This window comes from Dasypus novemcinctus, chromosome 3, assembly GCF_030445035.2.
Source record: "Dasypus novemcinctus isolate mDasNov1 chromosome 3, mDasNov1.1.hap2, whole genome shotgun sequence".
NCBI classification, from domain to species: domain Eukaryota; kingdom Metazoa; phylum Chordata; class Mammalia; order Cingulata; family Dasypodidae; genus Dasypus; species Dasypus novemcinctus.
The window spans coordinates 115945499-115970947 of record NC_080675.1 but is presented as its reverse complement, the minus strand read 5'-3'; the positions used below and the strand labels follow the sequence as shown (position 1 = coordinate 115970947).

The window sequence follows — 25449 nt, the reverse complement described above, 5'->3', positions numbered from 1 at the left end:
TGAGAGAGAAAGCCTCAGAAGAAAGAAGTTGAAATCAATGGAACCCAGGAAAGAGAAAGCCACAGGAGCAGAGAGAGCCAGAGAAAGCCAAAAACCGAAAGCAATGAAACCCAGAGGAAATGAGAGACAGCAGATGCCACCATTGGGCCTTGTAATGTGACAGGAATCCAGGATCACTGCAGCTGAGTCTTTAGGAAAAAAACATTGCCTGATAAAGCCTTGTTAGACATTAAAAAAAAAAAAAGATTTATTTTTATTTATTTCTGCCCCCCTCACCCCCCCCCCCATTGTCGGCTCTCTGTGGATTTAGACATTTTTATGGTCTCAGAACTGTAAACTTATAAGTTAATAAATTCCCATTATAAAAGTCAATCCATATTGTCTTGGCAGCCTTTAGCAAAATAAAACAACCACTTATATTGATTTTGGGGCTACAAATAAATTTTAGTGAGTAGGCAAATTTACAAACACAGATTCCACCTATAATGAGGATTAACTCTATACAGAAAAATGTTAAGTTTCAGCATTAAAAATGTAAATTAAACTTACTATATGTATATATGGTTATACCTTATGCCTATATTTGCTAAATAAAATTAGAATTATAAAAGCCAACCTCCAGGAAGATGGCATCAGAATAGGCAGGCAGGGCTCAACTCTCTCACAAAAACAATGAAGAAAGGGCCAAAAGTTATCTAAGTGACCTGCTCTGGGGGTCAGCAGTCTAGGACAGTGTTACACAACTGCCAGGAGGGTGAGGAACAGAGAGACAAAGACCCCAAAACAACAAACATGTTACTAAACCCCCATGGTGGCCAGGAAGGGCTCCCATGCATCACTCTCAAGACCTTAAGCCTGGATAAAACCCCAGAGTTACTGCAACTAAGAGGGGAAAAGACATCTTCCTGCCTGTCAGCTCTTAAGAGGGAGGGTGTATCAGAGGGCTTCTCTTCAGTAAATTTGGCCTACAGAGCGCACTTTGAATCTCAGCTCTGGGGAGACCAGAAACACTGAAAAGCAGATGTTGAAAGAAACACTTCTGGCAAAGTATGTCAATGAATGCCATCTGCTGGCTGGCCAGGAAATTGCAAGGAGAAATGCTTTTATGTCTTTCTTCAGCCCCACCCCTGGGAGAAAATCTGTACCTCATTAGTGAGTCCCTGGTCCAATTTTCATAACTAAAGCTGGGCAATTTTAAAGACTTAGAATAATCTGAACAAAAATCAAAGAGCTGTGGGGAAGGAAAAAAATAAATAAAACTAGGCAAGAGAGAGAAATTGACCACAAGTAAATTCACCAACATATTTAGGAGTCTAGACATCAGCAAAAAATTATAAACCATACTAGGAAACAGGAAGAGATGGCCCAGTCAAAGGAACAAACCAAATATCCTGACAAGATACATGATTTAAGACAACTAATTAATAATAATTACATAAATCTCTATCAATTCAAAGAATTGAAGGAAAATATGACTAAAGAGATAAAGGATATTAAAAAGACAATGTCATAAAAGCCAATGTTGAGACTATCAGAAATAGCTACATTAAAAATTAGTACAATTATTTTAGAAAGTAATATTTCATCTATGCTCTAAGGGCAATGACACTTATAAAACATTCTGTCTCAGACATTCTATGTTTAAGAATATATACCAGTCGGGAAACGGACTTTGGCCCAGTGGTTAGGGCGTCCGTCTACCACATGGGAGGTCCGCGGTTCAAACCCCGGGCCTCCTTGACCCGTGTGGAGCTGGCCATGCGCAGTGCTGATGCGCGCAAGGAGTGCCGGGCCATGCAAGGGTGTCCCCCGCGTGGGGGAGCCCCACGCGCAAGGAGTGCGCCCGTGAGGAAAGCCGCCCAGCGTGAAAAAAACAAAGTGCAGCCTGCCCAGGAATGGCGCCGCCCACACTTCCCGTGCCGCTGACGACAACAGAAGCGACAAAGAAACAAGACGCAGCAAATAGACACCAAGAACAGACAACCAGGGGAGGGGGGGAAATTAAATAAATAAATAAATCTTTAAAAAAAAAAAAAAAAAAAAAGAATATATACCAGTGAAATAACAAAAGGGTGGGAGAGACCCTTTTTGTACAAAGAGTTTTATGGCTGTGATATTCGTAACTGTGAAAAAAGGAAAACTGCTATAGTGATCCAGCAATTGAGAAGGATCAAACAAGTGTTGCTATATTAATATCCTGAAACAATGTATTACCTCTAAATATGCTAAATCTTTCATTCTGTAGACATACTGTTAGATTAAAATACATATATACATAACTTTAGCTCACTGATATAAGAGTAAGAAATAAATGGTGCTTTAAAATATTGTGATTCTTTCTAATTTTGGGGGTGCAGATCTAAAAATTACCTTTCGTCATAAAAGTGATTAAAAATATGATAAAGGTGGGAAGTGGATGTGGTTCAACTGAAAGAGCGTCTGCCTACCATATAGGAGGTCCACGGTTCGATAACCAAGGCCTCCTGGCCCGTGTGGTGAGCTGGCCCACGCGCAGTACTGCTAAGCACAAGGAGTGCTGTGCCATGCAGGGGTGCCTCCTGCATAGGAGTGCACCCCACAAGGAGAGCTGCCCCACAGGAAAAAAGCGTAGCCCATGAGGAGTGGCACCACACACACGGAGACTGATGCAGCAAGATGACACAACAAAAAGAGACACAGATTCACAGTGCCACCTGATGAGAATGCAAGTGGACACAGAAGAACACACAGTAAATGGACACAGAGAAGAAAACTGGGGGTGGGGAAGAAGGGGTGAGAAATAAATAAAAAGTCTTTAAAATAGATATATATATAAAATAAAGGTTTTTAAAGAGTGATCATTAAAACAAAACAAAAGCCCTAAGAGGTTCCCTGACCTCATCACTAATCAACGGCAGAGGCGTGAGCAAGGACACTGAAGTATAAAGCAGGAGAAGCGGCAGCAGTCAGTCCCTCAGCTATTCCGGAGACAAATTCCAGTGCTAGCTTCATCTCCTAGATGCCTGTCCAAGAGAACCATAGAATCTTCCTTCAATCTCTGGCACATTAATTAAATAAAACTCAAGGCTGGGAGTGGCTGTGGCTCAAGCAGTTCAGTGTCCACCTCCTACATGGGAGGTCCTGGGTTTGGTTCAACAAAAACAAACAAGAAAAACAAATGAAAAAACCAACTCAGGGAAGCTGATGTGGCTCAGTGGTTGAGCGCCGGCTTCCCACATACAAGGTCCCAGGGTCAATCCCTGGCCCCCAGGATCTCAAAAAAAACAAACAATAACAGAAAAAACCCTAAAGGCTTGCAAGATTTTCTGTCTCACAACAAACCCAACAACATAGGTAGCCACAACATGCCTTATAAGATATATTCACAGTGTTTAACATATCACAATAAAAAAGTATGAATTTCAAAGGGCATCCAAAAAAAGGCAAGAAAAGGAACTTTAAAGGCCTAAGGAAACAGTAAGAGAAGAAAAGCAAAACAGAAACCAGAAAGGAAGAAATGAACCACATCCAAAAATCAAACAAATATTCCAGATTTATAAATATTTGTTGCATTTAGCATCTTACCTCTCATATTCTAATCTTTTCACAAGGTAAGTGTTGTTCTTCCTGTAGTCCTGAAGCTGGTCTTCTTGACGAAGAAATTCCTGACGAAGCTCAGCAAGTTGCTCTATGAACAACAAAGTAAGAAGCAAAGGAATAGTTTACTTGCTTTAATGCTTCCTATTGAGAAATTATGGAAATATACATATTACTCAATTTTTTTTTCACTCAAACTCTTAGGGCTTTAAATTATATAATTAATACTATATTTAGTTGTATTTTTTAACATATATGTGGGCAATAAAATTTATTTTTAAAACAATATAGCACCAGTGGTGTTTATATCAATCTGAAATATTAAAAAATGAGGAATCTTTTCATATTTTATAGCTATACAATAAGCTGTGGAGAAAGTACAAAAAAAACCCTATTTTTTTAAACCTATTTGCGTTATAGAAACAGGAAAATTTATAACTTTTAGATATGCTGGCTATGGATACAAAATTCAAGGTTTCTTTTTCATTTTAAATCACATTTGACTTGCAACTTATATACCTATCACTTTAGATCTTATTTCTAGTTTTACTATTAATGGTAGGTCCACATATACCAAAATTCCATTTTCAAAGATTGTAATTTCTAGAATAGGGCTGAAAGTTTTTAGTTGTAATGAGTAACATAAAACCCAAGCTGGAAAGTAAATTAAAACCTGAGCGGATGCTTTTTGTAACATTCAATCCATAACCACTGGCCCCACGTTTTCTAGATTTTGTTTCCTCATCACCTGAGCCTAGAACTAAAAAAATGCAGGCAGAGAAGAATAAATGTAAGTTTTTTGGATAGATGATTCAAAAATTAGCTAACAGCCTTAGCAGTTAAAAGTAGTAGTTAAAGAAGTTCTATTTTTTTTCTTTCTTTTGAGGTACTGGGGGCTGGGGATTGAACCTGGGACCTCGTACGTAGGAAGCTGGTACTCAACCACTGAGCCACATAGGCTCCCCTGAATTATTTATTTTCATTTGTTTTGCTTATTATTTTCGTTGTTTTGTTCAGGAGCCACTAGGAACCAAACCCAGGACCTCCCATGTGGGAAGCAGGCACTCAACCACTAGAACCACATCCATTCCCCCTAATTTTTATAAATGGAAATAGATCTATACTGTATAAGCAACAGCTATTAAGAAATATAATATCTAACCATAATGTACCAATAGTGTAACTGTAACATCTACTTTTCCCAGAAGACATAGAATTAGTCTTATTATTATTTTTTTAGTCTTACTACTTCAAAAGCAAAATGCTTTGGATATAAGTTTTTAAAAAGCAGAATGTAAACATGCATTTATTATATAATTGTACCTGTGTTAATAAAGACTAGAACAAAAATATATCAAAGTGCTACATGTGATTATGTTCAGTGGTAGGATTCTAAGCATTTTCTTTTTCTCTACTTTTTAAGTTTTATTTATTTATTTCTCTGTTTATTTATTTCTCTCCCCTTCCCGCCCCACAACCCAGTTGTCTGTTCTCTCTATTTGCTGCGTGTTGTTCTTTGTCCGCTTCTGTTGTTGTCAATGGCAGGGGAATCTGTATTTCTTTTTGTTGCGTCTTGTGTCAGTTCTCCGTGTGTGCGGTGCCATTCCCGGGCAGGCTGAACTTTCTTTCGCACTGGGTGGCTCTCCTTACGGGGTGCACTCCTTGCGCGTGGGGCTCCCCTACGCAGGGGACACCCCTGCGTGGCATGGCACTGCGCATGGGCCAGCTCCACACAGGTCAAGGAGGCTCAGGGTTTGAACCGCGGACCTCCCACATGGTAGAGGGACGCCCTAACCACGGGGCCAAGTCCGCTTCCTTAATTTTTAAGTTTTATTATGAAATTATAACTGTGGCAATAACATATTTAAAAGTCACAATGAACATTTGCTTGTGTGTATAAATTAAAACGTCAGCAATATGCATAATAGCTATGATATAGTATGAAAAGTGACTCATAAAATGCTTGTAGTCATCTTTACCTTTTTTATTCTATTTATTCTCCAGTATGTAAACATTGTCAATTGTTGTAAGTATTTCAGATAAAAGTAATGGATTTGAGGCCAAGTAGCCCTGAACAGTATATTCTACTTGCTACTTGATTATTCTTCCCAACTCCTAAAATAAAGAGGGCTGGGCAGCAGAAACTATGATGATTCTACATGGAACAGTGAAATTGCAACAGGAGGCAGTGACAAAAAGACTTACAACTAAGTGACATAATTGGCCAATTCAATGACCGTGCTCAGTCTGGATAGGGTTCTAGATCTAAAGGTTATTGCAACTGGGGGGAAAAAATCAGCAAATACTTAGCACCTAGCAGGGAATGGGCCTCAAACGGTAATCTTTAGACTAATTCTTCTCAATAAAAAGGGAAGAGAAAGATTATAGTCCCTTCTAATTTAAGCCTCTTTTTCCTACACAGTAAAATAATTGACATAGATAAATTTATCTTCCAAATGAATCTAAGTATGACTTCAAGATTTGGGATGGCTTCTCTGCCTCCCCACAAAACTTCCCACTGACAATATTTGAAATTCTTTTTTCAGCAAATAAAGCTTCCATTTCTAATTGGAGATAAAAGGCTTAAAATACAACAGAAAAATAAAACATCAGTATAAAACGAATTTTGGTCCATGTAAAACATCAGATTCTTTCCTGTTTGGATACAGGGATGGGTTTAGAAAGCAGGGAGGTAATTGGTACCTTATGTAGTCAAAACAAAGATTTGAAAGGGGAAAAGTAAGCAAACCAGAAAGCAAAACTAAAGACAAAATTTTCCTATTTCATAATTTTACTGTGACTGATTGCTGTATGTTCTCTTTATTTGAACCCTGACATACTCTGTCAAGTGTGGCTACTCCAGGTCACCATAGCAGGATCCACAGATTAACATAAGAACAAGAGATCAGATCCAGTTTATTGAGCAGAATAGTCTCTGATAGTAGCAATAGGGTATGTATAGAATAGCATGGCTGTTCTCTTAAATTAACTGTTCTCTTAAATTAACTTCATAAGATTAGGGATATAGTTAAGAAATGGATTGTCTAGAAGGAGCTTTTAAAGCAAAAAAAATCTACTTCTAGAAAATTCTATCCCCAATTTTCTTTCAGTAATAAGCATAAAAATAAGGTAAGCTATTCAAAATAAGTCAGTTGTATAGTAAAATGTTAGTTTATAACCTCAGATCTTAAAAACAAATTCTCAGTGCATTTATTTCTAAGAAAATATTAATGTACTATATTTATTTATATGAATATAAAGGTACTATACTTATATAGTTACTTAAGTATTATTAATACTTAAATATTAATACTACTTAAAATATTAGATACTATATTTATTTATATGTAATATTTAGGGTCTTTGAATTCTATCACAACAGATATTACTTTCAATGAAAATAGTCACATTTGGATTTTATAATCGACTTGCCAAGAAGTTTGTTTCAGTAGATGGTTCCACAAAGCACAAAAGCCACATTAAGGAAATTCACTCTTAAGAGAGTCTGAACTTCAGTGAGTACATTAAAACCAAAAGTTGTACAGTTATGAGTTCAAATCAAAGTCTTTTCTTTACTGAAGAATATCATAGAAATTTTCAAAACATCTTATACTTCAGCACAAAGGATACAATAAAGATTTTTACTCAATAGCATAGGTTGTCATTTCCTAGGACAAACTAGCAGAAGTCATAGGACTTCTTACCCAAATGATCTATTACTATATAGTAAGAAATATACTCTGATGACAAATGGAATCATTTGTAAAAATTGCAAATTGGAAGCAGCACTGACTGTGGCATCTTTGTGTTATCTAACGGATTCCTGTAAGTCAGAAAAGAGTAGAACTTGCACGTAACTACAAATGTGGTCACCCAGGCAGCATTTCTAATAGGAAGTCAAAACTATCCTAAATCGTAGGTAGTAAAAAATTATTAATTTCTATATAAGGATTATAATCTACAAATAATATTTCCTAATAGTTTTGCTAGGTAAGGAGCAAAGTTTTGCTAAATTACAAAGCCAGCTCAAGCTGGCTTCTTCAAAAGGATTATAAAAGTTGATAATATCTAATTCTATCTAAAAAGGCTCAAAATGGTATGAAATAAAAGGATATTTATGATATTAGAGAGTATTCATTATTACCCACATACATAAACTTGGAGTCAATGCATGCACAATTTTAAAATTACACTGTGCTGTAATGAAAACGCATGAGCAAGAAGAGGGGTGATACTCAGACCCCACACTCCAAAGGCCAGCAGTGGTGTGAAGTAGGGTATGCAGAGCATAGAGCTTGTTCTTCTTACTTACTTTTTTCTTTAAAGCTTTAGCTTACCACCACTCACTTCATCTAGGTGGATAACTAAGTCACAATATTTATGTATTTCCAGATTTCTTTCTGTTCCCAGGATGTCTAAAGCACTAAGCTTGGATGACCTGTCCAAAGCATCCTTAGTCCTGAATGGATTGTTTCACAGATTGGATACAGTACAGAGAGATCATCCCTTACCTTTTCCCTAGGAATTTTATGGTTCCTGAGTCATAGTTTAATATTCTTGGAGAATTCTTTTAACAAAATTTCATTGCATGAACCCTATCTATAGCACAAGATTAAGATGCAGACCTTGAATATTTAACTTGCATTTATTATATACAAAGTGACATTAAATAATTTTTTATTAGATCTTAAGACAGAAGGATGAATGTTTTGCCATCAGAGGAGCTTCACTCAGAAAATCTTATTTCATTCAGTTGTCTAACCTATGATTTCTTAATTCTTGAGAATTTTAGATATTAAAGTGATTTTATTTATCTTTAATCTATAATTAAGTTGCTTACCCTTTAAATGATGTATGTCTGCCATTTGATATGATATGTTGTTCTGTAGTTTAACCTGAAAAAAAATTAAGTTTTTGTTTTACTAAAGAATATGTAATTTTTGCTCATATTCACCTTGAGTTTGATCATATAGGCAAAATAAAAAGTCTGATTATGGTAATTTTACCCTACCTCTTTCCAAAAGAATTAGAAGTATAGTCTGATTTTGTAATACTCATTTTAAATTTACACATTTTAACATTCTATTTGATATACAGGGTAACAACTTTCAAAAGTTAAGTGTGAACTGACTATTGCCTAATGGTACGCTTTTTCAAAATCTTAACAGAAAGACCTCTCACTAACTCTATATTAAGAAAAGAATTCTTTGCTTAGGAATGTCAAAAGTAATGTTGAGGTAACAAAAAAGTTTTAGTAATGGATGGTGATAATAATCTGAATGTAAATAATACCACTGAATTGTATACACAAAATGGGAACTTTTACATTATATATGTTACCACAATAAAAATTTTTTAAAAAAGAATAATTAACGCTTATCAAGCTCCCATAGTATGACATACTACACAGGATCAGAGCTATGGTCCCTGACCTGTAGGAACCAGTATATAAGAATACATCAAGAACTTAAAAGTGTACCAAAATAGGACTCAAATTAAGACTTACCACACAATTTAAAAAAAAGGAAGGCCTTAGATAAGCCAGAACCTCATACTACAAAGAACCACTGTATCTCAGGTTTCACCTAATTGTAAAATGCAACTAAAATATCACTAACAAATGGACTCTCTTTTCTACTTTAAAAGATAATTTACTTGGAGAGGCATAGGTAAAATGCATGCTGATCAAAAGTAGCTCTGTGACAAAATGATTATAATAAATACCACAGCAATCTCTAAAGAACATTTTTAAAAAATTTTTATTTTGACATAATTATAGATTGACAGGAACTTAACAAAGACAGCACGAGAGGTGCCACCTACTCTTGACACAGTTTCCCTCAATGGTGATATATCTTATAGGATATGTATCATATACAGGACAATATCAAAACCAGAATATTGACATTGATACAAGGTATACGTATAGTTCTATGTCATTTTATCATAAGTGTAAATTCATGTAACTAGAACCATAATCAAGACACAAAACTATTTCCTCATCCCAAAATCTCCCTCATACTAATACCCCTTTAGAGTCACACCCTATCCTATTCTCCATTTCTGTAATTTTGTCATTTCAAGAATGTTATATAAATGGAATCATATAGTATGTGAACTCTTAAGACTTTTTTTTTCACTCTGCCCAGTTGTTGCATATTATCAACAGTTTGTTCTTTTTTATGGCTGAATGGTATTCCATGGTGTAAATGTACTAGTTTTTTTACGCTCTCACCTAATTTAGGGTATATTTTGGTAGTTTCCAGTTTGGGGCTACTACAAATAAAGCTATGAACAATTGTGTACAGGTTTTTATGTAAACATAAGTTTTCATTTCTCTGAGATAAATGCCTGGGAGTGATATCTCTGGGGTGTATTGTTAAGTGTAAGGATAAGTTTAGTTTTTAAGAAAATGCCACACTATTTTTCATTTTCAATTATGTTTTAAGAACCCCTTACACCAAAGTACTGGATGGAAGAGTATAAAGTATTTAAGAAATCATGGGAGCAGTCTCAAGGAATCAGTAGGCAAGGTGGCATTGAAAGCAGCATAAACGCTATAGGAATTTAGAGATGATTCCTAGCTGGGAAGATCAGAGAAAGGATTATATCATATCACATCATATCTGGCATTGAAGACCAGTTAATAATTTAAACAAGTGGAAAAAGAAAATATCAGAAAGAGAAGATGATATAAAAAAAGATACCGAGGCAAGAAAGTATATGGCTAACATGAAGACCCTATCAAAGTACAGTTTAGCTGAAGCCAGTGTTATAGGGGAAAGAAAAGTGGAGAAGACATTGGAAAAAAAGACAACGGGGAAGCGGACTTGGCCCAGTGGTTAGGGCGTCTGTCTACCACATGGGAGGTCCGCGGTTCAAACCCCGGGCCTCCTTGACCCATGGCAGCTGGCCCATGCACAGTGCTGATGCACACAAGGAGTGCCGTGCCACGCAGGGGTGTCCCCCACGTAGGGAAGCCCCACGTGCAAGGAGTGCGCCCCGTAAGGAGAGCCGCCCAGTGTGAAAGGAAGTATAGCCTGCCCAAGAATGGCACCGTGCAAACGGAGAGCTGACACAACGAGATGACACAACAAAAAGAAACACAGATTCCCGTGCTGCTGACAACAACAGAAGCGGACAAAGAAGAACACACAGCAAATGGACACAGAGAACAGACAACTGGGGCGGGGGAGGGAGGGGAGAGAAATAAAATAAATAAATAAATCTTTGGGGGAAAAAAAAAAAACCATGGAGTGCCCTTCAGCCCCAGGTAGTATCTATTCTTCAATCTGAGAGCCACTGACTGAAATTTTAAATGAAAGTTTATCATAAACAAATAGCAGATAAAAGCAGAACTGCTCTTGTTGAAGCAAGGATGGGAGTGCCTTTTACCCTAGCATCCTGGGGGCTTAGAAAAATAAAGTTTAAAATATAATGCTGACCTCATCAAAATTAAAACCTTTAGGAAGCAGATGTGGTGCAAGTGATAAGGCCTCCACCTATCATATGGCAGGATCCAGATTCTATCCCTGGGACCTTCTTGTGAAAAAGAAGCAAGAGTGTGCCTGTGTGGTGATCCAGTGTCCACACAGCGAGCCGAGTACCCGCGCAGCGAGCCAAGTGCCCACATGGTGAGCTCAGTGCCTGCATGGCAAGCCAAGTGCCCATGTGGCAGGAAGAGTACCCATGTGGTGAGCCAAGTGGTCACGTGAGAGCCCACATGGCAAGCTGAGTGCCCATGTGGTGAGCCAAGTACCTGCACGAGTGCCCACCCAGCAAGCCGAGTGCCTGTGCAGTGAGCCAGTGCCAGTGCAAGTGAGTCATGCAACAAGATGATGACCCAACAAAAGAGGAACAAAGGGTAGTAAATGTGAAGAACAGCAGAGACCAGGAACTGAGGTAGCGCAATTGACAGGGAACCTCTCTCCACATCAGAGGTTCCCAGGATCAAATTCTGGTGAATCCTAGAGGAGAAGGATGAGAAGAGAAGACAAAAAGAGAAAAAGATAAAGAAGATCACACAGCTAATGGACACAGACAGCAAAAACAGCAGGGCAGGGGAGGGAACAGGGAAGAAAAAAAATGAAAAACTTGTGTGCCTCAAAGGACTTCCTCATGAAAGTAAAATGACAACCTACACAATGGGAGAAAATATTTGGAAACTACAAATCCCATAACGGGTTAATATCCAGAATATATATAAAGAAATCTTACAACTCAACAACAGAAAGACAAACAACCCAACTGAAAAATGAGCAAAAGACTTGACATTTCTCTGAAGATGAGATACAAGTGAAAAGCACAGGAAAAGATGCTCAACATCATTAGCCATCAAAGAAACGCAAATAAAAACCACAATGAGATGCCATTTCACACCTTTTAGAATGGCTGCTAATTAAAAGGTGGAAAATTACAAGTTTTGGAGAAACAGGCACACATTCACTGTTGGCGAGGATGTGAAATGTCCAGCCTCTGTAAAATACAGTTTGGTAGTTCCTCAGAAAGCTAAGTACAGAACTACCATATGACCCAGTATAGCAGTTTGATATGGTTATGAATTCCAAAAATAGATATTGGATTATGTGTGTAATCTGGTCTGTACTTGGGCATGATTAAGTTATGATTAGGGTTTTCACTGGGCCACATCATTAGGGTTTTGAGTCTCCATCCCTTGGTAGGGGGGGACTCATAGATAAAAGGCATGGCAAAGGGCAGAGTTGGGGGGTTTTGATGTTGGACTTTTGATGTTGGAGTTTGATGCTGAAGCCTTAAGTGGGAGCCCTGGGAAGTAAGTTCATAGAGGAAACAGAAGCAAGCCCCAGGGAGAGAGAAGCCCTGAGCCCAGGAAAAAGCAGCCTGAGGAAGGGAGGAACCCGGGAAGCCTGAACCCTCGCAGATGTTGGCAGCCATCTTGCTCCAACATGTGGAAATAGACTTTGGTGAGCGAAGTAACTTATGCTTTATGGTCTGGTATCTGTAAGCTCCTATCCCAAATAAATACCCTTTATAAAAACCAACCAATTTCTGGTATTTTGCACCAGCACCCCTTTGGCTGACTAATACACCCGGCAATCTCACTACTAGGTAAATACCCAAAAGAATTGAATGAAGGGACTCAAACAGACATTTCCACACAAATGTTCATAGCAGCATTATTCACAATTGCCAAAAGATAGAAGCAATTCAAATGTCCACCAAAGGATGAATGGATAAACAAAATGTGGTATATACATACTGACAGGACTAGGCCTCACCCCTAGCCCCCATAACAGCCACAACTTGCAGAAGCTGCAAGTTTATTATTAACCTGCCCCATCATGAAAGGGTAACCAGCCATTTACTCAGAAGGAGCCATGTCCCATGACATAGAGCAGCTGTTCAGACACAGTTCATTTCTTCACAAGAATGGATAAAGAAGCCAAATGACCTTACCGAACCCTCCTGCAGCCCTAGAATTCACTGCTCCTAGCCACCGCCCCCCCAAGCCATCCCTATAAGCCCCCAAGTCTTACCTAAACCCAAACCCATTCCCTCTAACTAAGCATGCTCCTGCCTACAGATGTACTGTATAAATTCATGACTGCCTCTGCCAGGGGTAGGCTGAAGTTTCTACCTTCAGTCCCCTTCCTGTTGGATTTTCTCAATAAATCCTTACCTGCAATTGCTGGTCTCTGAGTCCTAATGATCTCAGTCCAACCTCTAACACATACAATAGAATATTATTTAGCTGTGCAAGAAACGAAGATTAATTTAGTTTTCACATAAAGGAAGAAAATATTGATTAATGTAACCTGGCAGCCTACTGCCTCAGTCTCCCACTCCTGGGTTAAACAGCAACAAAGAAAACCAGCTTAAGCCAGTCCTATAGGCAGTAAAAAAGATGCTCAAGAAAGAGCTAAGTCAATACCAATTCAGCACTAAATTCCATTCCTTATTTGACAAAGGGGAGCAGGTAAAAACTAAAATGGTTGGAATGTGATGGGAGAAGCGGTTAATCACAAACTTTTGCTCAGGAAAGTTAGATCTTCTCGGATAGGCTGTTAACTTCTGAGGTATCCAATCTATGGAGAAACAGAGGAAGGGCTTGCGTGCTAGGCTTAGGGATATAAACTGTGTAATTTTTCTTTGTTCCAGGCGCCAGCCACGTTTTCTGGTTGTGCGCCCCTTTTTGCAAGATTGAGAATAAATTCTTTTCTTCTCCACAACCGAGTGAGCCTTATTTTCTTCCAGAAGAAGATTTCTTTCTAACAGCTGTAAACAGGAATGAAGTCTGGCCTGACACATGTTACAGTATCGATGAACCTTGAAGACATTATGCTGAGTGAAATAAGAAAATAAGCCAAACACAAAAGGACAAATATTATATGATCGCACTAATTTGAAATAATTAGAAAAAGCAAACTCACAGAGTTCAAAATCTAGAATATAGGTTACCAGGGGATAGAGTAGGGATAGGGAATGAGAAGTTAAGGTTTAAAATGTACAGCATTCCTATTTGGAATGATAGAAGTTTTAGTAATGAACGGTGGTAATGGTAGCACAACATTGTGAACAAAATTAGCAGCCTGAAATATATATCTGGATATATTAATAATTAAAGGGGAAATGTTAGATTATATATGGTGAGAGAATAAAATTTTTTTAAAAATATCCATGGAACTACACTACACAAACAGAAAACCCTAAGTTTAACCATGGATTTTAATAATTAATAGTACAATAATAAAAAATGGGCTATCATCAATTATAACAACAGTTCTATACCAATACAAAGTATTGGTGGTGGGTGGTATATGAGAATCCTATATTTTATACATGATTGTTCTGTAAGCCCTCAATTTCTCTAATAAAAAAAGAAAATAATGCTGACATTCAACCGCAAAAAGGAATGAAGTACTGATACATGCTATAACATGGATGAATCTTGAAAACATTATGCTAAGTGAAATAAGCCAGAAACAAAAGGCCACAATGTTATATTTCATTTGTATGAAATGTCTAGAATGAGAAAATCCATGTAGACAGAAAGTATATTATTAGTTGCTAGGGGCTGGAGGAAGCGAAAACAAGGAATGACTGCTTAATGGAATGGGGTTTCTTCATGCAGTGATGAAAATGTTCTAAAATTAGATAGTGGTGACAGTTGTACAATATTGTGAACATACTAAAAACCATTGAATTTTACACTTTAAAATGGTTAAAATGGTGAGTTTTATGTTATGTGAATTTTACCTCAATTTAAATATGGAAAATAATAACAATAATATTCAGAGTACTGTTGGATACCATTCAGAAAAATGGGGTAAGACAAGAGACAGATACTTGAAACTCAAGGAGCTTATTATTTAGAGGTGGCATTCAAGTAAATAGGCAACTATAGTAAAATAGATGCTATCATTAGAATCTCAGATAAGATAATTCAATAGAAGCACTTAATCTAGCCTTGGGGAGTCAAGAGAGACTTTCTGGAAATGATAATGGGTAAAATGAGTCCTGCAGGATGAGTAGGGTTTAGCTAGGTGGAAGTAGGAGAGAGTAAGGAAGAAGGCATTTGAGGCATGTGTTAAGACTTAGGAGTGAAAAACACTGCAAATTCTAGGAACCGCAAGTAGTTCCAAGTAGCTGGAACAGAGAGCCAGGGGGAAGTGGTATGGTATTTGGCTAGAAAGATAATCAAGGTCCATAGTATGAAGAGTCTTGCCAAGAAATCTGGATTCCTCCTATAGGCTATGGTCAACCTTTAAAGGATTTTAGGCAGGGTAGTAATATCCACTTTGCAAATATAAAAAGTCAATCTGACTATAGAGTGAAGAGTAGACAAGAGGGAACAAGACCAGGTGCAGGGATACCAGGTAGGAAAGTAGGAGACTGCTATATTCAGGTGAGAGACAATATTGGTCTAAGCGAGTTGAACAAATCACAGTCTGTGAGCCAAATCCAGCCTGCTGCCTGTTTTTATACAGATGACAAGCTAAGAAGGATTTTATGTTTTTAAATGATTAGGAAAAAGCAAAATAATATTTTGTAGCACACGAATGATGTGAAGCTTGAATTTCAGTATCCATAAATAAAATTTTTCAGCCACACCCATTCATTTACATTTTTCCTAGGGCTGCTTTGGTACTACATGGGCTGTGACAGAGGTTATGGTCTCCAAAGATTAAATATTTACTATCTGGGCCCTTATAGAAAAAGTTTGCCAATCCCTGGTCTAAACTAATGAGAACAGAGAGGTAAATATATTTGAGAGATATTAAGGAGAAGAATGAAAAGTTTTACAGACTGATTAGAAAAATAAAAAGAAGAAGCATCAAGGATGATGTTTAGGTTTCTAAATCCAGGCAACTAGATGAAAAAGGATGCAATTCTTCCTAAGAGGGAAACAAAGGAAGAGAAATAGACTTGGGGTGTGAGGGAAAAGGAGGAAGATGACTTCCAGATTTGGACTGTAGACTTTTTTTTTTTTTTTGAGGTACTGGCACTGGAGATTGAAGCTAGGACCTCGTATGTGGAAGTCAAAACTCAACCACTAAGCCACACTGGCTCCCCTGAGTTGGTTTTTCATTTGTTTGCTTGCTGTTTTTTGCTTTTTTTTTTTTAGGAGTCACTGGAGATCAAACCCAGGATCTCCCATTTAGGAAGCAGGCACTCAACTGCTTGAGCCACATCTACTCCCTGAATTTTTTTTTTTTTTTTTGTATTTTATTGAATGTTTTTCATTCTGTGTTTTAAAACTCAGGTAATTGTGATACAATTTTATAGTGATATAAGTATATTAACAGTTGCATCTGTAAATTTAGTTTCAAAAAGATGTAAGTATGTATTTATCTAGATCTTTTTATTCAGTTATATCTTTAAATTTAGTTTTAAAAAGATATAAGTACATATTTATCTAGATCTTTAAAAACTTTTATGAAACATAGGATACATGTATTGAAATTAGATTTCCTGGGCAGTACTAGAAAACTACATGGCTAAAGGAATATTCACAGATGAAAGAAGTTACAAAATGAGAACTACAGAGATGCTAGATAGAATCAACTAAGTTGTCTTCAAATATAATTTGTATGAGAAAGCTGATGCTGTCTTTTCCATTTTAGTCCCTTCACTATGTTTTAATCTATCATAAAGATATTCTGACAAAAAATATATATAAATTAAAAACTACACTTCTGGCAGCGGACTTGGCCCAGTGGTTAGGGCGTCCGTCTACCACATGGGAGGTCCACGGTTCAAACCCCGGGCCTCCTTGACCCGTGTGGAGCTGGCCCACGCGCAGTGCTGATGCGCGCAAGGAGTGCCCTGCCACACAGGGGTGTCCCCCCGCGTAGGGGAGCCCCACGCGCAAGGAGTGTGCCCTGTTAGGAGAGCCGCCCAGCGCAAAAGAAAGTGCAGCCTGCCCAGGAATGGCACCGCACACATGGAGAGCTGACACAAGATGACGCAACAAAAAGAAACACAGATTCCCGTGCCGCTGACGACAACAGAAGTGGACAAAGAAGACGCAGCAAATAGACACAGAGAACAGACAACCGGCGGGGGGGGGGGAGGGGGGGATAAATAAATAAATCTTTAAAAAAAAAAACAAAAACAAACTACACTTCCTCAGAGAGGAAATCTACAGTAAATGTACAACGCACTGTGTATGGTTACTAGTTTAATAAAACAATGTTCAAATAGCTAATCAATTATTACTGTTTAAAATTTAAAGTAAAACACTTACTAAAAACAACAAGAGTATCTTTGTTCCAAATTTAGGCCAATTCAAATGATTTACAATATAGCTAACCTCAATATACGGGTTGTACTTGGTTAAATTTGGCTAAAATTTAATCAAATAGACTTCCTATTTGATTACATAGGCAGCCCACTGAGATCTGTTGATACTCCTTCTCAGTGAAATTCTAGCAGATTCCTGCCATGTTTCCCACTTATTGAGAAGACTCTTCAGCAAAGGATCCATTGTTCATGCACTTACATAAAATCACCCTCCCTAGAATCCTCTTCCCTCACAGCCTGAGCACCTCCGCCCCCACATTAAAATCTGTAAGTCAGCTGTGCTTTATTGGATTTTTCACTGGAGACCATATGTATGAGTTGAATTATTCAATGTGATATCTTTCTTATTCTTATGAACTGTGATCTTTCCTTTCAAGGCTTCACCTGCTTTAACTGAAAATATCTTTTCCAGTAGAAATATCATTTGTTTCCAGTGTGTTTTTGGTATTCTGGGGACATGTAGAGAACATGACCCTGTTGTAGCAATTTCTCTTAAAATATGTATCAAAGTAACCAGCAATCATAGTGCATATAAATGGCTCTGTGATTTTTCAGGGTAAAATTTGAAGAAAACACCAAATCTGAGCTAGATGTTATAAGGGAATCTATGTGCTCAATACCACAAAGGTCTGAAATAAGAGTTTTCGAATCTAAAACTTTCACAATAGCTTCTGGAATAATTGCTTTCTTCATGCAGTACATGTTGAGACCACAGACATCATCCCAAAAGGCAATTGTCAGAATGTGTAATCAGATCACTCCTGCCACAATGGTGATGGTGCAAATGCCAGGGTAGACCAAACCTCCTTTTGCCAAGTATTTGTTTTTTGCATAAAGAACTGAATCTAACAAAGATTCAAAAAGACTAAAACAGCCCATCTACTCGGATATAATAACACCCACTTTTTCTAAAGGCAGATGAATGTCTTCAATCTTCCCTTTAATTAGCAAAATAACATCTTCAAGTTTACTCAGTCTTATGACACGCACACCTGGTAAAGTATTTCAGGTTGATGAACTTCAAGAACATACTTTGCACCAGCATTAGCAGCAAACAGAGAGAGAAGTCCAGTTTTACAACCAACATCCTTGTCTTTGAAAATATGTGGATTTTGGTATATAAGATCTTGGTAACTTTCTCTTCATACTTTGCCCTTTAGCATTTCATCATGTATCCCATAATGTCCATATGAGCTGAAATAAACACCATCCTCTTCCTCCCGGAGGTTCACAATGGCAGCAGTAGATAATGAGCAGGTTCTGACATCTGCATTCATCACAAAATCCCGAGCAAACTGTTTCATTCCTTCCAGATCTTCTCATGCTCTAGCGAATGGAGTTTCAGCAGACAGTGCCCTGGCTTCCACATACTTCAATTTTTTTCAACAACAGATGCATTTCACTGAGTCAATTAGCGTATGAAAATGGGACTGACACTAGTTCATAAAGATGATGTACATCAAATTGAAGTAAAAGATCATCTTCTAATACTGCCTTCAAATATTATTCTTTCTCCCAAAGCTCTGGGATGTGTATGGAACTCATTTACTCAACTAAAGGATTCTTAAGTCTAATAAAATTTATTAGCTTAATGTATCCATAAAATTCAAGTCCATATTTATGGGCCATTTTATCAATATTAAATTGAAGCTCAGACTTACAATATGAAATGTTTCTTCAGCAGACATGAATAACCTGTCACAGAACAGCCAGGGGGTCTGTTGCTTCTATGGAAGATCAGCATCTTTCTCATCCTCCCAGGTGGCCTTGGCATCACTGTCCAATAGTTCTGGACATCCTTTACAGTGCCAGGACTGCCTGTAGTGCCCAATGCTATCAAGCACCTGGTTGTGGTGCCCTGGGAGCCTGTTGTGACTGTGGGTGGGAACTAGGATGGGCAGCCCATGCATGTGCAGCCAACAAGGAAATCTCTTAGCCAGGGACTCTGGGCGGGTTTTATTAAGATGCTTGTGGGCAGTTGGATATATGGGTCTGGACTTGGGCAATGATGATTTGGGAGTCATTAACATACAAACAGTAATTAAAGCCTTGAGAATGAGTTCCCTGAGAAAAAGTTGCAGTGGCAGCAGAAAAACTGTATACCGACAACTATTGACCACTAAGACCTGCTCTCTAATAACTTCTAATTAGCCCATGTTTATTTCCATTTCCCAAATTTTCATGATCCAATTTCTTTTTCAATTTTCCCCCTCTAAAGAACATAACCATCCTTCATCCTTGTTTATTTTCCCTCTAAGATGGCTCCCTCATCTGTTGGCTCGTTTTTGCTCGTTGTTTGCACTCATTGTTGTGTGGTGTGTTTTTTTGTTGGTCTGTTTTTTTCTTTAGGAGGCACCAAGAACTGAACCTGGGACCTCCCATGTGGGAGGCTGGCACTCAACTGCTTGAGCTACATCCACTCCCCCATTCTTGTTTTTAAAGAGTTTGTATTAATTTGTCTTTTATCCATTTTTATTCCAGCTCTGCTGTACTATTTTAAAACAGCTTCTGAAATTCCCAGAGAGATGCTATTCTTTTTTTCCCAAAGATTTATTTTTTATTTATTTCTCTCCCCTACCCCCCCAGTTGTCTGCTCTCTGTGTTCATTTGCTATATGTTCTTCAGTGTCCGCTTGTATTCTTGTCAGTGGCACTGGGAATCTGTGTCTCTTTTTGTTGCATCTTCTTGCTGTGTCAGCTCTCCATGTATATGGCGCCACTTCTGGGCAGGCTGCACTTTTTTTGTGCAGGGCGGCTCTCCTTATGGGGCGCACTCCTTGTGCGTGGGGCTCCCCTACACAGGGGACACCCAGCATGGCAGGGCACTCCTTGTGTGCATCAGTACTGGGTGTGGGCCGGCTCACCATACAGGTCAGGAGGCCCTGGGTTTGAACCCTGGACCTCCCATGAGGTAGGAAGACGCTCTATCCACTGAACCAAATCTGTTTCCCAGAGATGCTATTCTTGAATACTAAAATATCTGTGATCTCCACTTCCCTGGATAATCCCTTTTATATCCTTATACACTTAATTTTTTTTTTTAATGGAGGAGGGGAAATTCAATCTACAGAGTATAAAAATAGTAAAGGGCAATAGAAGAAATTATATCATTGATGTGGAGGCAGCAGCCACTGGAGGTTCTGAAGTCAGGGAGAGGAAAAACAGATATAATACGGGGGCATTTTCGGGATTTGGAATTGTCCTGAATGACAATGCAATGACAGATACAAGCCAATATACATCTTGCCATAACCTACAGAATTGTGTGGGAGAGAGTGTAAATACAATGTAAACTATAATGCTTAGTGACAATGCTCCAAAATTCGTTCATCAATTGCAATGAACGTACCACACTAATGAAAGATGTTGTTAATGGGGGTAAATGTGGGTGGTGTGGGGAGTGGGGCATATGGGGATCCCCTACGTAACATTTACATAATCTAAATTTTTTTTGAAAATTAAAAATATATTTAAAAAGTAGTAAAGGGTTATGTGGACAGTACTGCTTTATTCTTATCATTTTAATTTTCTTTTTCAACCCTCCTTATTGAGAATGGAGATGTGGATCCCAATGGCTTATATATAAAGCCCTCACATTTCAAAAGCTATTCTGGAACAATATATTTTATGTGATAATAAAGAGAAAATCATGGCTTGTCTAAATGCAAATTTTTTCTTCCTCCAAGCATAATAAACCTATATCCCACTGTCATAGTTTTAGGCTCATGTGTCAACCTGGCCAGGTAAAGGTACCCAGTTGTTTGGTCAAGGAAGCACTGGCCTAATTGTTACTGTGAGGATATTTTGTGGACTTAAATCATCACTAAGTTGGTTACATCTATGGCTGATTACATCATCTACAACCAAGGAGATTGCCTTCAGCAATAAGAAATGCCTCATCCTATCAGTTGAAGGCCTTCAAAGGAGAAGTGATTATTTTAGCAGTCAGAAGAGAGAATTTCCATCTCTACTTAAGTCAGCCAGCTTTTCCTGGAGAATTGACTGAAACCTTCAACAGAGTTCCCGCTTCAACCTGCCCTACAGAATTTGGATTCATGCATCCCAACAATTGTGAGAGACAATTTTATGAAATCTCATAGTATTTACAGTTATCTCCTGTCAGTTGTTTCCCTAGAGAACCCTGACAAATACACCCCATTCCTTTGATTTTTTTCAGTTAGCTTCTCACACTCTTTAGGGCATATTGTTGCTCTTGTAATCTCACATTCTCTATCAATCTTCTGTCAAGCTTCCCAATAGGATTCTCACAAACATCTTATTTTCTGTTTAGTTATTAACAGCAGGTACCAGGTTTCCAATTTCTCTCAATTCCTATTAACACTTGTTTCATTGTGCTAGTCTGCTCATCTTCCATATGCCTTTGAACAGAGGTTCCAAGGATTTGCTCAATGATCTTAAGGAATCCAGCTGACAGGTCATTAAACTCAGAAATTTCCTTCCCTCTTAAATAATTTTATAAAGTTGCTCACTTTAATTTATTTATTTTTAAAGATTTTTTAAAAAAATTCATTTATTTCCCACCCCCCCATTGCTTGTGCTCCTGCCTGCTCTTTGTGTCTGTTTGTTGTGTGCTCTCTGTGTCTGCTTGTCTTCTTTTTTAGGAGGCACCAGGAACTACACTTGGGACCTCCCACTTGGGTGGGAGGCACCCAATTGCCTGAGCCTCCTCCACTCCCTGTTTCTGTATCTTTCACTGTGTTTCCTTATTGTGTCTCCTCATTGCATCATCTTGTTGTGTCAGCTCACCAAGCCAGCCCGTTGCATCAGCTCCCTATCTTGCTCATCTTCTTTAGGAGGCCCCAGGAACCAAACCTGGGGCTTCCCATGTGGTAGGCAGGTGTCCAACTGCTTGAGCCACATCCCCTTCCCAATTCTGCTTACTTTTAGAACCTAGATGTTTGCTGCTAAATTATTTATCTTTCTGACACTACAATATTACAGTCATCTGATCCCTTTCCTCTCTACATACATACTCCACCCCAAAAAGTCTATCTCTTAAAATGATTTGATAAAGAATTCCTTTATGAAAATCTGAATGTGTTTAAACCTACAATGTCACTGTTGTATTATTCTTAAAAAATCAAAGATAGCAGAGCAATGATTTCATTTTGGTTTAAATCTTAGTTTTTCTACCATCTTGAGTTCAGTTTTTTAATATTTGCTCCAATTTCTTCAGCTTTGTTTTCTTTTGTTTTATGCTTTCCATTAGTCACTTCTGCATATAACAAGGTCTCTTTAACTCTTTAACTCACTTGGTTTTCACCCTTCCTTTGAGGGTCTTCTTCACATCTTTTAATACCTCCACCACCCCTTATCACCTTCAAATAGACTGACTTCCCCATTTCTTATTATTCCTCCTCATATTCTTTTATTTCCTCGTGTTTTAACAAGAACTTGCTTATCTTTCAAGCAACTCTGCCGAATTTCCCATCTGTTAAGAAATTAATTTGAGTTATTATTACCACTTGATGGGAAAAGAGGTATCTTCACTTTGTCACATAAAATCTTGCTGAACTGGAAATGCTATAGGAATATTTTCCTTTTTTTCTAAGTATGTTCCAGACAGGTAAAACATGCAAATTCTAAGAAGTGTCATTTAACCTTTATTATATCAAAGGATCCTCAAGGTCTGGCTCCATAGGTTGGTTTTTGTTTACTTTCAGACTTTTCCCAAGATAACTGAAATCCTTTCCTAATTTTATTACAATTCAAAAGAAAGACATCAAAATATGATTTTCTTTCAAATTTCTTTGGGGATAAGAGATATATTCCCACCCTTTGTCTAATTTATACCAGGTAGACTCCAATCCCAATTTCAGTATTTCCTTCAAAAATCTACAATGCTCAAAATTCCTTGTCTGGTTCTGGAATCTAGTGGCAAGAGGTCCATATTTAGTCATTTCAAAAACAAAACATTACCTTTATCAATATGCAGTCCTATTTCCAACAAGAATGTCACCTTTTCCTACCACCAAGGAAAATCAGAAATGAGATGATTCCATGAGAATAAAAACTGTCTCTCATTTATCCCTGTGTGCCAAGCACTTGGCATACCACCTGGTACTCATAGGCAACAAATATTTGCTGAATGACTTCCTAATTTTTTTTTTTTAATTAGAGAAGTTACAGGCTTATTTAAAAAAAATCATGTAAAAAATAGTATTCTCATATGTTCCCCTAAAATTGACACTTTTCATTAGCGTGGTACCTTTGCTACAATTGATGTAAGAATATTAAAATTGTACTATTAACTATACTCTATAGTTTACATTAGGTGTATTTTTCCCTATATACCATTCTACCATTTTTAAATAAAATGTAATTGAAGAACACCATTCATACATGAACACATATAAACAATAAGTGTATAGTAAAATTTGTGAACTTACAAAATAAACATGCATATAAACATACAGTGTTATCATACATCATCCCACTATCAACCCCATGTATTGTGAAACATTTGTTACAAACTATGAAAAAGCATTGTCAAACTATTATTACTAATTATAGCTCATATTTTACATTTGGTATATTTTTCCCCCAACCTGCCCGGTTATTAACACCTTGTATGAGTATTATATATATTATAGTTCATGAGAGAACATTCTCATATTTGTTATGTTAACCACATCTTCCACCACTGGATTCCCTGTGCTATATAGTCCCATGCTTTGTACAATCCATTCAAAGTGTACACTCAGTAGCTCTCCTTTACACAACAGAATTGTACCACATTACTATTAACACCTTCTATATGTAAATGTGATACATTTGTTATAATTCATGACAGAACATTTTTATACTTGTATTATTAACTATAGTCCATCCTTTACGCTAGGATTCACTGTATTATAAAGTCCTATGTTTTATCTTTTAATTTTTATTCTAGTAACATATATATGATCTCAAACTTCTCCCTTTAAACCACATTCACATATATAATTCAGGGCTGTTAATATACTCAATAAAATACTACCATCACCAATATCCATTTCCAAAACTTTACAATCAACCTAAATAGAAATTCTGTACAAATTAGGCATTAACTCCACATTTTCTAACCCCAATCCAGCCCCTGGTAGCCTATATCTAGATTCTAATTCCATGAGTTTCCTTATTTTAATTAGTTCATATCAGTGAGAATTTACAATATTTGTCCTTTTGTGTCGGGTTTATTTCACTCAGCATAATGCCATCCATATTGTCACATGCATCCAGTTGAACTGCATTCCTGTTTACAGTTGAATAATATTCCATTGTATGTATAGGTCACATATTGTTTATCCATTTATTGGTTGATGGACATCTGGGTTGCTTTCATCTTTTGACAACTGTGAATAATGTCACAATAAACATCGGTGTGCACATATCTGCTCAAATCCCTGCTTTCAGTGCTTTGGGGTATATACCTAGAGGTGGGTTTGCTGGGCCATACAGTAAGTCTTTACTTAGTTTTCTGAGGAACCACCAAACTGTCTTCCACAGAGGCTAGACCATTTTACATTGCCACCAGCAATGAATGGTTGTTCCAGTTTCTCTGCTCTCCAACACTTGTAATTTTATGATTTGTTAATAGTAGCCATTCTAATGGGTGTGAAAAAATATCTCATTGTGGTTTTGATCTGCATTTCTCTAACAGCTAGTGATGCAAAGCATCATTGCATGTGCTTTTTTTTTTAGCCATTTGTGTATTCTCTTTGGAGAAATGTCTATTCAAGTCTTTTTGCCATTTTTTCAATTGGGTTGTTAGTCTTTCTACTTTTGAGTGTAGGATTTCATTATATATACTGGATATTAAAGCCTTATCATATATGTTGTCTCCAAATGTTTTCTCCAGTTGAGTAAGTTGTTTTTTCACTATTGTGATAAAGCTCTTTGAGAAATAAAAGTTTTTAATTTTGAGGAGACTCCATTTATCTATTTTTTCTTTTGTTGTTTGGGCTTTGGGTGTAGTCTAAGAAACCATTGCCTAACACAAGATCTTGAAAATGCTTCTCTACATTTTCTTCTAGGAGTTTGATAGTCCTGGCACTTACATTTAGGTCTTTGATCATTCTGAGTTAATATT

General features: G+C 37.5%; 1 protein-coding gene and 1 pseudogene across 3 annotated transcripts in view; both read right to left on the bottom strand.

The window, feature by feature from the left end:
* Window positions 1-25449, bottom strand: part of GOLM2 (golgi membrane protein 2) — a 131895-nt gene that overhangs the window by 68397 nt on the left and 38049 nt on the right. For all 3 annotated transcript variants that reach the window (XM_004466752.4, XM_004466753.4, XM_023591228.3), the window contains exons 2-3: window positions 8417-8471; window positions 3565-3667 (exon numbers count right to left, since the gene is read on the bottom strand). In XM_004466752.4, coding sequence (XP_004466809.2) covers window positions 3565-3667; window positions 8417-8471 — 158 coding nt within the window. The remainder of the gene's footprint in view (window positions 1-3564; window positions 3668-8416; window positions 8472-25449) is intronic.
* Window positions 17568-19002, bottom strand: LOC101432463 (protein arginine N-methyltransferase 3-like; annotated as a pseudogene).